The 13,420-nt window shown below is 37.9% G+C and overlaps 1 protein-coding gene across 1 annotated transcript in view; it reads right to left on the bottom strand.

Moving 5' to 3' along the window:
• The window catches only part of LOC129226171 (cell adhesion molecule DSCAM-like), a 134,745-nt gene that overhangs the window by 90,186 nt on the left and 31,139 nt on the right, over positions 1–13,420 (bottom strand). Inside the window, exons 4-5 of the mRNA XM_054860772.1 lie at positions 10,218–10,382; positions 9,206–9,344 (exon numbers count right to left, since the gene is read on the bottom strand). Of these exons, the coding sequence (XP_054716747.1) occupies positions 9,206–9,344; positions 10,218–10,382 (304 nt within the window). The remainder of the gene's footprint in view (positions 1–9,205; positions 9,345–10,217; positions 10,383–13,420) is intronic.

The raw sequence follows: 13,420 nt of genomic DNA, 5'->3' as shown, positions 1-13,420 counted from the left end.
TATTTATTGATTAATTTTTTTATATAAATTATCTTTTTCTGTTTATATTTTATATCATTTATTAATTTAGTTTGTTTGTGTGTATGCACACTGGTGTAGAACAGAACTTTTCTAATAAAATAACAATAATAAAAAATAAATAAATAAATATTTTTAAAAATAAATAAATTAATTAATTATTTAAAAAAATAAATAAAATAATAAAGGGAAGAGGGTTTAGAACAAGTTGGGGGTGGGGGATTTGTGCCATCGAACTTGGGGGGGGGGGGGGGTGAGCACCCCTGCGTGTAACTGCAAAAATGGGAATCTCGATTTTTTTTAATTTTTTTTTTCGCAAATGCGGGTTTTTTTTTTTTTTTTTTGAGCAGTCACGAATTGCTTATTATTCTCACTTGACCAAAGTTGATGTTCTGATTTTTCAGATTGCCATGACGACGGTTGGTAATAATATTAATTCAGAGAGCGAAATGTTCGTTGCTATAGTTACAAATCGTATGTGGTTTGATTTTATTCATATTTCCAGGGCCTAATTCAAGCAGGCTTTGCATTAAAAAAGATTTTTTGTGTAAAATAACTTTTTTTCAGGAAAAAACACCGATATAGATGAACTGAAACAGCAAAACTTCATCTAAAAACAAAACTTCCTGATGACTATTTTGTAGTAAGTTACCGCCCTAAAGCCAGGGCTAAGGCAGAAATACTTAAAATACACCGCCAGCTTTTTCGCCTCCAGCTCATGTGATTCCTATTCCGGGCTGATGAGTGCTAAAAAGCACGAAACTGCAGTCCTCGGATGGAATAACCGAGCTGGCGGTGTATTTTAAGTATTCCTGATGACTACTTCCCATCATTTAAGAGTAATAAGAAATAATAAAACGCTGTAAATAATTTTTATGAGAACTGTATTGGTATATGTCGGCCATAAAATCTTTATTACCGCATCCTAATCATCATTAATTTTTAAGCACTTTTATTATACTTGGCCTGATTGTCACGGAGAAATCTGAGGCCTGGTTTTGCTTATATCTCTGCAATTAGACCACTTTAGAGACTTCGGGATTTCACTTAATGACTTACTTAATCTTAAGGTGCAACTTAGCGCTGAAAAATTCAAATTGTAAAATAAAATTATTATTTCAGTTAGGATGGAAAACAGCAAATTTCATGTAATTTCCCTATTAAATGTTTAAATATAAAACCCGTAGATTAATAATAAGAGTAGACAGAGCTATGGCAACCCTTTTGCTGCTCACAAACCAAACCATGTGACTGGTGTGTATCCTAGCAACGGCGGGCGTTGATCGTATCAGACGACGTCTTCCATATCGTTACCAAATCATGTTTCCCAAGCGCTAAGTTTAATTTCTTATTCAGAACACCCAAGTGCAAGAAAAATGGTTCACTATTGGTGTTTCATTTCCTTTCAAAGAAAAATATGTAAAGGGATTAGCTGTAACATTTCACAGGTACGCAGCATTATAAATAGTACATTTTTTAAAATTTCTTGCAAGAATTTTTTTTTTTTTTTTGGAGATACCAAAAATTAAAAAAATAAAATAAAAATAATCAAAGGAAAATCAGAAATTGCGAAGAAAAGCTCTGAGATGGGAAAAATGTGTATCTGTCAGTCTGTCTTTTGTCTGTCTGCCACCCTCCCCCCTTTCATCCCCCAATAACGTTTTATTGAATAGTCCGATGCGGACTAATTTTTGTTTGTTCGGAAGATCTCGACGATGACACCTCATTCCTTTTCGTCACATTTTGATTTGAACAATTTTTCGTTCACATTTGAAAAGTTCAAAAAATGTTTACATTAGCACCTACGGGGAAACTTAATGCCAATGTAGAGCCCGGACTTAAAAAGCGGATTTGCATCATACAAACCTTGTTGGAAAAAGCTCTTGATGAATAACATGTATGTTACGGGTATTTTTGAACAGTTCAAAAATTTTAACGTTAACAACACGAAAAACGTTTTTTTTTTTTTTTTTTTAGCAATCACGATTGCTTATTGCTTTCATTTGACTATTTTGATGGGCTGTCATTTTATTTTCCCGCCAACACCCTCTGCCAGCACCACCATTGACCGGCTGGCTCCTCACGATGCTGCTCCTCTAGCGAAAGCCGTCTCAGGTTGCGTCCATGTCCTACGCACACAACTACACACACGTGCATACATACACAACTACACACACGCGCATACATACACAACTACACACACGCACACAAACACATACACACACATACACCTACACACATACACACAGATGCACATACACACACGCATACATACAGACACCTACACATACACGCACAAACACATGACTACCCACACATTCATGCCTGCACACAGACACAAGCACGTATGCCTATTGCCTACACACACATACACATACCCCGCCCCCACGCACACAAACACTCATACACACAACTACCAACACTCATGCCTGCACACAGACACAAACACACATGCCTACACACACATACACATACCCCCTACACACAAACACACATACCCCCCCCCCACACACACAAACACACACGCCTACATACACACACACACTCGTGATTGCGAAAAACGTAATTTGAATTCAAGATGACAAAATTCAAATTATTATTATTTTTTTTTTTTTTTTTTTTTTTGGCACCGAAAAATTGAAAAAATTGTATAAATTCTGAATACATTCTCAATTTTCGATTTCATGAAATAGAAAAAACGTTATAAATCAAAATACGTTATCAATCAAATACGTTAAAAATCAAAATACCATATCCCGTAGACTTAACATCGACGCAAGACAGAGAAAAAAAATAGCGGAATCAAAATGAAATTAATTCAAAGCGAAAATACTTCTACCAAGGCTGCGGAATGGGGGGGGGGGGCAACTCCCGACTCCGTGTCCTATAATTTTAGAGACTTAGACTTCTCTGTACCGAAGGGTGCCAATTCCGAGAGTGCTACGGCGCTCGAGCACCCCCCCCCCCCCATTACCAGTAAGCATTCGAAAACAGAAAATACAATAAAGGAGAAAAATTATTTCCTTAACTAGAAAATTGCCCGTCAGGGTATGAAATTGCTTTCACATTTAAACGAAGCCATTGCCAGTTAGGTGATTGTTTGATAGTTGCAATTTTAACCCTAACTCCAGAGGATTAACCCTAAACCCCAGTAGATAACCATTTTTTCTTTTCTTCACTCCCCTGAAATGACAGAGTCTTGCCAGTACAAGCAAAACGAACTAAAAGGTTAAGAATAATCTTTGGATAACGAGTATATAAAGTAATTGACCAAACACTTAATTTTACTGTAATAAAAAATAGCTTAAGGGGCTTCTTATCAGTTGTCTTAAATTTCTTCCACTTGTTATCTATGCAAAAACGTAAATAGGCAGCCCCCCCCCCCCCCCCGCTTTTTTTCTATTACAGTAAAATTAAGTGTTTGGTCAATTACTTTATATACTTGTCATCCAAAGATTCTTTTAAACTTTTTAGTTCATTTTGCTATTAAAGCGTGATTTTTTTTTTTAGTTTTTTAAACTATTATTATATTTTTCTTATTAATACGTTTGTATCCTATTTATTTTTTCCTGCACATGCAAAAACGCTCGAAGGTCACTTCATTTAATATTCTCTTCAAACACCGATTATGGAAAACGATCCTAGATTGCCCAAGAAATGTTAATTCACAAACACTTCTTCGCGAGTGAGTTTAAGACTTATTTGACAGATGTCATTCAGTGCTCTTTCGCAATCAAGATCTCTTTTAGCGAGATAGAACGTCAAAGGCATTCTTCCAAACCTTCAAAAAATAAAAAATGATTCATTTCTTTTTTTAAAACTTTTTCTTCCGCAGTTCAATTAAACAGATTCTTCTGTTGGTTTAACGTAATTTACGGCCATGAGGAGGGGGAAAGAAGTGCAATAAATATAAAGGATCTTGGATTGATCCCGCTGATGCAATATGCACTCTAAAATAAGAAAAGAACAAATGACAAAAATTCAAACGTGCATTCGGTCAATTAAGTTTTTCATTCAGTTAGGTTTCAATGAAGTTCTGGATTTTTGTCTTACTGATTCAAACTTATTCAACGTAGTTTTCTTTTTTCTTCTGCCAATCGTAGTAAGTACTTAATATTTAACAATTTTCGCTTTATATCATTATTTTGAAAATAAATCAGTACAAACTTGTTTTATTTGTTTGATTTTGTAGATTAACATGCGTATTTTTTATTATTAAGTTTAGCATAACAAAAAGAACAAATAGTACTGTTATGTTTCGACGACTCAATGATTCTATAACCAATATGTTCGCTGGTTAAATATTGCATTAATATTTATAGTGATTTTTCCTTTTTTTTTAATTTAAATTTTGTACTTGTGAAATTATTCTGTGTCTGAAAATTAAGTAAAAGTTGGTGTTTTCCGTCAAGCACTTCTCATAACAAAACTGAAGTAAATTTTCTTCAAAGTTGCATTTTGAAAGTTTGCCTTTGTTCAAAACTTAATACGTTCGATAGAAAACCACATGTTTGAAGTAATTAGAGATAAAATACAAATACAAATACAAAAGTGACGACCAGCAACAGGCCGTTGGCCCAGCTAGGCTGCTCCTAGTCAATTTATTAGTCCCCAATGAAGATCAATGGCCCTCTTAAAACTGTCTACTCCCTTGCTCATTACCACCTCTTCCGGTAAACTGTTCCGAGTGCCCACAACCCTGCTAAAGTAGTAGTTTTTCCTCATTTCCAGGTTAGCCTGAGATTTAAATAGCTTAAAACAATGACCCCTCGTCCTGCTTTCGGTGCAAAAATTTAATCCATTAACATCATTCATTTTGATAAATTTAAACAGCTGAATCATGTCCCCTCTGATCGCACATTTTCGTATCAATATTTGTAATTGCGTTTTTCAACCTTAAATATAGTTTATAAATGGAAAAGTGTCAAAATTATAGGACACCTTATTTTCTGTCATCTTTATCTTTATTATTATTACTAATAATAAAGCTGAAAGTCTGTCAGGATCTCTGTGACGCGCATAGCGCCTAGACCGTTCGGCCGATTTTCAGGAAATTTGGCACAAAGTTAGTTTGTAGCGGGGGTGTGCACCTCGAAGCGATTTTTCAAAAATTCGATGTGGTTCTTTTTCTATTCAAAATTTAAGAACAAAATTCTCATAAGATGGACGAGAACAAAACGAAATTATCATTACGTGAAACCGTAACCAAGCCAATTGGCGAGAAAATTCACCATACATTATATGTAAATATATAGGCGAACCAAAAGACCTTTTAATTTTCTATTACGGGCAAAGCCGTGCGGGTACCACTAGTTTGAAGTAAATTCAATACATTATGTCTTTTCTAATAAATGAACCCTAACTTGTGTGTCACGTACTATTTATTATACACACATAATAAACATCCCCCATTCATATCTTAACTGTGAATGGGATCGTTTCCAAAATTTTAAAAGTATTTTTTTCTGAAAGAGCATGCGTAAAAACATAGGATCTGACCATTTTTTAATAAATTTGTTTACGTTTAATATTTGAAAAAAAAAAATACTTAAATCTCTGCGCTTTCATTGTTTACGGCTTCTGCCGATGACATCACAAAGGATGAAATGCCATTCAATGTTGCCATTCACGGAGCAAAATATTTAATTCGCATCTTTACTCACGTGTTATTGGCAACGATAGGGTTGATAGCAAGCGCAGAACGCAACTTTAATTCGCTGCTTGATTATCATAACGTGGAAACGTAGTAGGGAGATGCGGCAAAGTGCATCATTTGTGACGTCATCAAGACCACGCCTTGTTTTCAAAATCGGACACTTAAAAAAATGTATTAAAAAAAAACTGTTGGGAAAATGAAAGTATTTTCTGGGTCCATGTAAATTTTTTTGCTCATTCTATCCATTTCAGTGACTAAAAGTAGTTCTTTTGACTGAAGGAAACCACCCCATTGTGTTTTATACTTTTGTCTATATTTATGGGACAGGGTGTAATACCTACTAAATCTGATGATGGCAAATATGTAAATGTATGGTTTACGGTTTAACAACAACTTGGCAACATTGGGCATGAACTGAAAAACAACAAAAGTTTAACATCAACTATCTCAAAACATTGATAAAAATCGTAAAAAGGCCTTACTATTTTAAGTCGCAATAAAACTATTGGTCATAGAACTAAAAGAAGTGGTCATTTTCGAGCGCACGAAACTGAAATAAAGCCTTATATTTAAGACCAGTGGTACCCGCACGGCTTTGCTCGTAGTAGAAGATAAAAAGGTCATTTGGTTCGCCTGCATATTTACAAATAATGGATGATGAATTTCTCACCAATTTGCTACGTTAATTTGCTTGCTAATGTTACGGTTCCACGTTATGATAATTTGGTAATTTCTCGTCCACGTTGTGATGATTTGCACCGGAAAATATTCTTAAAATTGGAATAGAAAAAGAACCGCATCTAATTTTCGAAACATCGCTTCGAGGTGCACACCCCCATGCTATAAACTAATTCTGTGTCGAATTTCATGAAAATCGGCCGAACGGTCTAGGCGCTATGCGCGTCACAGAGAGAGAGAGATCCAGACATCCTGACAGAGAGACTTTCAGCTTTATTATTAGTAACTATTGTGGTACCCCGCACGGCTTTGCCCGTAATATAAAAATGAAAAGGTCTTTTGGTTCGCCTGTATATTTACAAATAATGTGTGGTGAATTTTCTCGCCAATTGGCTTGTGCCCATGTTACGGTCCCACGTTATGATCATTTTGTATCTCGCCAATTGGCTTGTGCCCATGTTACGGTTCCACGTTATGATACTTTCGTCATTTACTCGTACATCTTATGATATTTTTTTTCTTAAAATTGGAATAGAAAAAGAACCACATGGAATTTTCGAAAAATCGCTTCGAGGTGCACACCCCCATGCTACATACTAACTTTGTGCCAAATGTCATGAAAATCGGCCGAACGGCCTAGGCGCTATGCGCGTCACAGAGATCCTACAGACAACCTGACAGAGAGACTTTCAGCTTTATTATTAGTAATAATAAAGATTGCCGAAAAAGTAGAATTAGACATCCTGAGATTGCAGTTTAGTTCTTATAACTCCTCAGTCTGGAATAGTGAATAACCGAGATGGAGGCAGATGTCTCTCATTGAAGCTGAGAGTGATAACAGACGGGTATATTAAGGAAATTCATCTCACCAGCGAGTGTCATGGTGCGGTTCGATTCGTGAACTGAAGGCAAAACTTTGGTATTTAACCATGCTGCGGACACTCGCTTGTGAGATAAATTTACTTTATCTACCAGTTTGTGGGCACTCTTAGCTTCAATGAGATGACATCTGCCTCCCAGCTCGGTTATTCACTAATCCAGACTGAGGAGCTCTGACAAGGACGAAACTGCAGTCTCTGGACGGAATAACCGGGTGGTCTGGTATATTGCATGTAGTTCTGGGGGGGGGGGGGCTTAGCCCTGGCTTAGGGGCAGTATCTAACTGCTAAATCTATTTTTGTTTTCCATCCGATTGGTGCATTTGCAAGTTTATTACTCATTTCTTTTTTCATCTTCAGTGCGTCTTTCATGGTTATTGGTCTCTCTAGCGTTTTAAGTGGTTCTTATAGTATTTTAGAAAACTGAGTTGGGCATGTTGCCAAATGGCAGCTGCCATGATTCACAAACATGCTTCAGGTATAGGCAGAATTGCCAACTGCTACGAAAAAGTTGTAGTTTCTACGAAACTACAGCCTGGAACTACGACGCTACATTAAACGTGCCCAAAACTTAATGTCGATTATTCGCATTTTTTCAAAAAAAAAAGAAAAAGATTCTCTTTTTTTTTTTTGAGCAGTCACGTTGCTTATTGTTCTCACTTGACAGTTTTGAATTCCTATGATTTTATTTTCCCGCCGCCTCCCTCTGCCAGCACCACCTTCGACCGGCCTCATGATGCTGCTCCTCGAGCGAGCAAAATCTCCAGGTTGCATCCATATGCAACATACTCGTGCATATATACACAACTACACACACATACATACACACACACACACCTACAAGCACACACACACACATACACCTACACATACACACACCTACAAACACACACACATACAAACACACACACATACACACACACACACACATACACCTACACACACACCTACAAACACACACACACCTACACATACACACACATACACCTACACACACACACACACCTACAAGCACACACACACATACACCTACACATACACACACCTACAAACACACACATACAAACACACACACATACACACACACACACATACACCTACACACACACCTACAAACACACACACACCTACACATACACACACATACACCTACACACACACATCTACACTCGCATACACCTACAAGCACACATACACACATCTACACACACACACACACCTACACACACATCTACAAACACACATACACCTACACACACACCTACAAACACACACACACCTACACATACACACACATACACCTACACACACACACACACCTACAAGCACACACACACATACACCTACACATACACACACCTACAAACACACACATACAAACACACACACATACACACACACACACATACACCTACACACACACCTACAAACACACACACACCTACACATACACACACATACACCTACACACACACATCTACACTCGCATACACCTACAAGCACACATACACACATCTACACACACACACACACCTACACACACATCTACAAACACACATACACCTACACACACACCTACAAACACACACACACCTACACATACACACACATACACCTACAAGCACACATACACACATCTACACACACACACACACTCGTGATTGCGAAAAACATAATTTGAATTCCAGATGTCAAAATTCAAATTATTATTTTTTTTTTTTTGCGAATTACGTTTACGTGGCTCGGTGCGGAGAGTAGACTTCTGCATAAAAAACGGAAAATCGCATTTTTTGGACATACCTCAGTCTGGCTCTGAGATAGAGAATTTAAAACCTAAATTATTCATTGCGTTTGTTGCATACCATCCCTCACCCCCGCATAAAACTCTGCTACTAATTTAGTTTTTCAAATGTTGCCAGCTCAGACTATATGTCACAGAGTATACTGTTTTAATGAAAAAGTGTTTCAACCCTACCTGTCGTTCCAGACGTCCATGTAGTCCCTGGTCCACGTGACTCGAAGGGGCGTGTCTCCAGTGACGTCACAGCGCAAAACGACGGAGTTCCCGCTCCGCGCACGTTCGACGCCTAATACTTCCTGGAAGTGTGGAGGTTCTGAGGAAAATGAAAGACTTTTCTGATGATGTATCAAAATGCTTTCAAAGTTTAACATATTATTACGTCAAAATATACACAGTTGTGTCAAAAGAAGCACGCAGTTCCGAAGAATTTCAGACACGTGTTTCGAGGCAGCAAGGAACCTTTCAGTCCCTTGTCTGAAATTTTTTGAAAATTTCGTGCTTCTTTAGAATGTTAGACTCTTGAGAATTTCAATATATTTTTTTTTTAATCGAAAATAATAATGAATCAATGTTCATCTCCTGAAATACAAAACAGCGTTGCACGCACGCGCGTCTACACATACACACACGCCTGCACACACACACAACTATATACACGTAACCGCCTAGGAGGAGGGGTAGGCTTGGGGGGACAGAAGCCGTTTCTAGAAACAATATCTCCCAATGAGTAAGGTCCTGTCACAACTCGTGAGTGCGAAAAACATAATTTGAATTCAAAATTTCAGAATTCAAATTAATTATCTTTTTATTTGAAAGTTATCTCTGTGCGTGTGTCTGTGTGTGCGCGACCAGCTCTAAGGCAAACTTGGGACATAAAATATTCAGTATGCAACTACACCGCCTATATTTCTTCTCTGAATTTTTCATTTAAACTTTATTGGCTGCTTTAGAATTAATCTTTAAAAAAAAAAAAAAGAAAAAGAAAAAAAAAAGATATTGAAGTCAACTGTAATGTTTGAGTGATGTAATAACTAAGGAAGAAATCATAAAATCATATGCTTATTTTACTTCATACTTTCAAATGCGAAACATGTATTGTTACATTCAGGAAACAATCAAGGTAGGTAGAAATAGTTTTGTGTTAGAAAAGGACGCAACTCGTTTCAAAGTTGCCTGTGAATCTTACCGTGCACCGTCACTTTGACTGTTTTCCGCAGTTCTTCGCCTACGCCGTTGGAGGCGCTGCATTCGTACAGGCCGCCGTCTTCTGCGCGTGCGTCCTGCACGAGCATCGTGCCGTTGGACATCACGTGTCGTCTGCCTCCAGTGTTCAGGGGCAAAGAAGCGGGAGCTGGGATGGGGAGAGAGATAAAAATGTTTCAAATACTAAAGTTGTGACTCACCATGTCAGAAAAAGAGATTAGATCCGAAGCTCAACAACGAACTGATCCTTGGCGACTTTTGGGTGCTTGGCGATTTATAGAACTTCCAACTTGTTCGCGATTAAATTTCGAGCGACATCATCAGCAAAAAGTACTACTGGATGGTAAAGAGCTAAACTAAAGTAGAAAGAATGTGACATAGATTTAATCACCAGGGCCTGATTACCGCATAGGCCAGCAAGGCCTGGGGCCCGTCTTTCTAAGGGGTCCCAAATTTTTCAAAAACGTATGCATACATTAAAAAATCGTGTTTTTTTTTTTTTTTTTTTTGAAATTAATAAAAATTATTGATTTATTAATTGAAGACATGCCATTTTTTAAGTATTGCTAAACATCATTTGAACATTATTTTGCGTTGACTTTTAATTATAGAACGCAGAGAGGGCCTACAAAGCATTGTAGGCCTTGGGCCTAACTTTGAGTTAGTCGGACCCTGTTCACCACTATCACAAATACGAGAGAAACAGTATTTGGGTGAAAAATAACACAATTTTAATTTGTAGAAGGTTAAATGGACTTTTCTCCGCATCACCGCACCTCTTAGTGTTACGTCTTAGGTTTATGGTGAAATGGACTGGGTCAAAGTTTAAAATTGATCCTCGTGACCTACATTGACGTCTCTAAGACGTCAAACAATCCGTACTGACACGTCTTGGTAACTTTCGTCTACAATGGTGCAATAAGTGAAGCACATCTTGGAGACGTCAGTTTGCAATGAAACTGGAAGTAATACACTTCTTGGAGATGTGAGTCAGCATGCGATGGCACTTGAAATAGATAACCAGGAGTGCCCCTCCTCTAAGAGAAGGGCGCACCCCCCTAAATCTCGCGAAGACCTCCCCCAGCAAAAAAAAGAGAAAATTACCCCTCAAAACAACCCCCCTAAAAATTTCAATGGCGCAGTCTGCGTCATGGTGGGCACCCCTGAGATAACGTCTCAGACTCGGAGACGTCAAAGAGTCTAATGACACATAAAATGAAGGACATCTCGGAGACGGGGCAGTCTGCAATGAAACTGGAAATAAATGACGTTTTGGAGCCGTCCATCTGCTATAGCACGTGATACTATACACACTAGAGACTTCGAGGAATCCGTAATGCCACATAAATGACATTTCGGTTATTTCCTTTCGCTAAGACACATTAAGGACACATCTCGAAGATGTCCATCTGCAGTGGAACTCGAAATAAATGACGTCTTAGAGACATAAGCTCAAAATGGAAACTGAAAATAAATGACCTCTTGGAGATAGATGTTAGTCAACGTACGATGGCACTTGAAACTGATGACGTCTCGGAGACGTCAGAGTCGAATGGCACATAAAATGAGGGACTTCTCGGAGACGGCAATCTATAATGCAACTTAAAATAAATGACGGTTTGGAGACACTTGAAATTAGATTATGCTTCTCAGGCGTCGAAGAATCCGCAATAGCATATGGATGACAACTTGGTGATTTCCGTTTGCAACGGCACCCGAACGGAAAGAAATCTCGAAGATAAAGGAATAGAAGTCTGGAATAAAAATAGAAATAAGTGAAGTATAACGCCTTAATTTCTCTAGCTATAGTCAGTCTCCTACATTGGAGATTTCAGTCAGCAATGAAACATTTAATGAAGCTTTGGATTTGGAGATGTCAATCTACAATGAAACTGAAAATAAATGACGCTTTGGAGGCGTCAACCTACTAGTTATTATCAGTCAGTCTCCTACGTTTGAAACGTCAGTCTGCAATGAAACTGGAAGTAAATGAGGTGTTGGAGACATCAGTCTACAATGAAGCTGGATGTAAATGAGGTGTTGGAGACATCAGTCTGCAATGAAGCTGGAAGTAAATGAGGAATTGGAGACATATGTCTACAATGACAATGAGGTGTTGGTGACATCAGTCTACAATGAAGCTGGAAGTAAATGAGGTGTTGGAGACATATGTCTACAATGACAATGAGGTGTTGGTGACATCAGTCTACAATGAAGCTGGAAGTGAATGAGGTGTTGGAGACATCCGTCTACAATGAAGCTGGAAGTAAATGACTAGTTGGAGACATATATCTACAATGACAATGAGGTGTTGGTGACATCAGTCTACAATGAAGCTGGAAGTAAATGAGGTGTTGGAGACATATGTTTACAATGAAAATGAGGTGTTGGAGACATATGTCTACAATGACAGTGAGGTGTTGGAGACATCAGTCTACAATGAAGCTGGAAATGAGTCACGTTTTGGGGACGTTCGCTTACGTCTCGGAGAGACCAAAGTCTGTAATGGCACATGAAATAAATTACAGCTCTAGGCGTAATTGTATGTTAAGAGGTTAAAAGTTATTTTGTTGGCATGTCAAGGAATTAATAGCAGGGTTCAATTACAAAAACTGATGTTCGATACGCAGATGGAAGTCTGATTCAGACCGCACAGAATTAAGAATCGAAAGTTCTCAATACTTGCAAAGGCAAAATCAGTGTTGCTCTCCTTAGTGATAGAAGAATAAATGGTGCGTTGATTACCGTCGAGTTCAAATTAAATCAATTGTCAGTTGCAGATAATTGCTTTTTCGTCTGAGGAACTTTTACATACGAGATCTGTTAGAAAAGTATTCGGCCATATGTTTTTGTGACTACATGATGGAAATGAATCAAGCGCTCTTGCTCTTTTATCTTTGTGGGAATGCTCAAAAATTTCCCCTTCTGTCCGAAGCACCAGTCATTGGAAAATAGTGCGTTTGACTGAACTAGTGAGTAGTGCTCTTGCTTTTTTCTCTTTTTTTTTTTTTTTTGTCCTTTTTAATTTCACGGAAAATGATAGAAGGACTGGAGCCACGCTAATGTATCAAATTTTTCCAAAAACTGGGTGGACAGCCTAGTGGAAAACATTCCGAAGATGCAAGTGGCTTTCCATGAGGATTTTCTAGCAGTTGATTCAGACCATTTTGGTAAAAATATAAACTT

This window comes from Uloborus diversus, chromosome 7 (genome assembly GCF_026930045.1).
Source record: "Uloborus diversus isolate 005 chromosome 7, Udiv.v.3.1, whole genome shotgun sequence".
NCBI classification, from domain to species: domain Eukaryota; kingdom Metazoa; phylum Arthropoda; class Arachnida; order Araneae; family Uloboridae; genus Uloborus; species Uloborus diversus.
The sequence above is the reverse complement of the archived record's forward strand: the minus strand, read 5'-3'. Positions and strand labels throughout refer to the sequence as shown.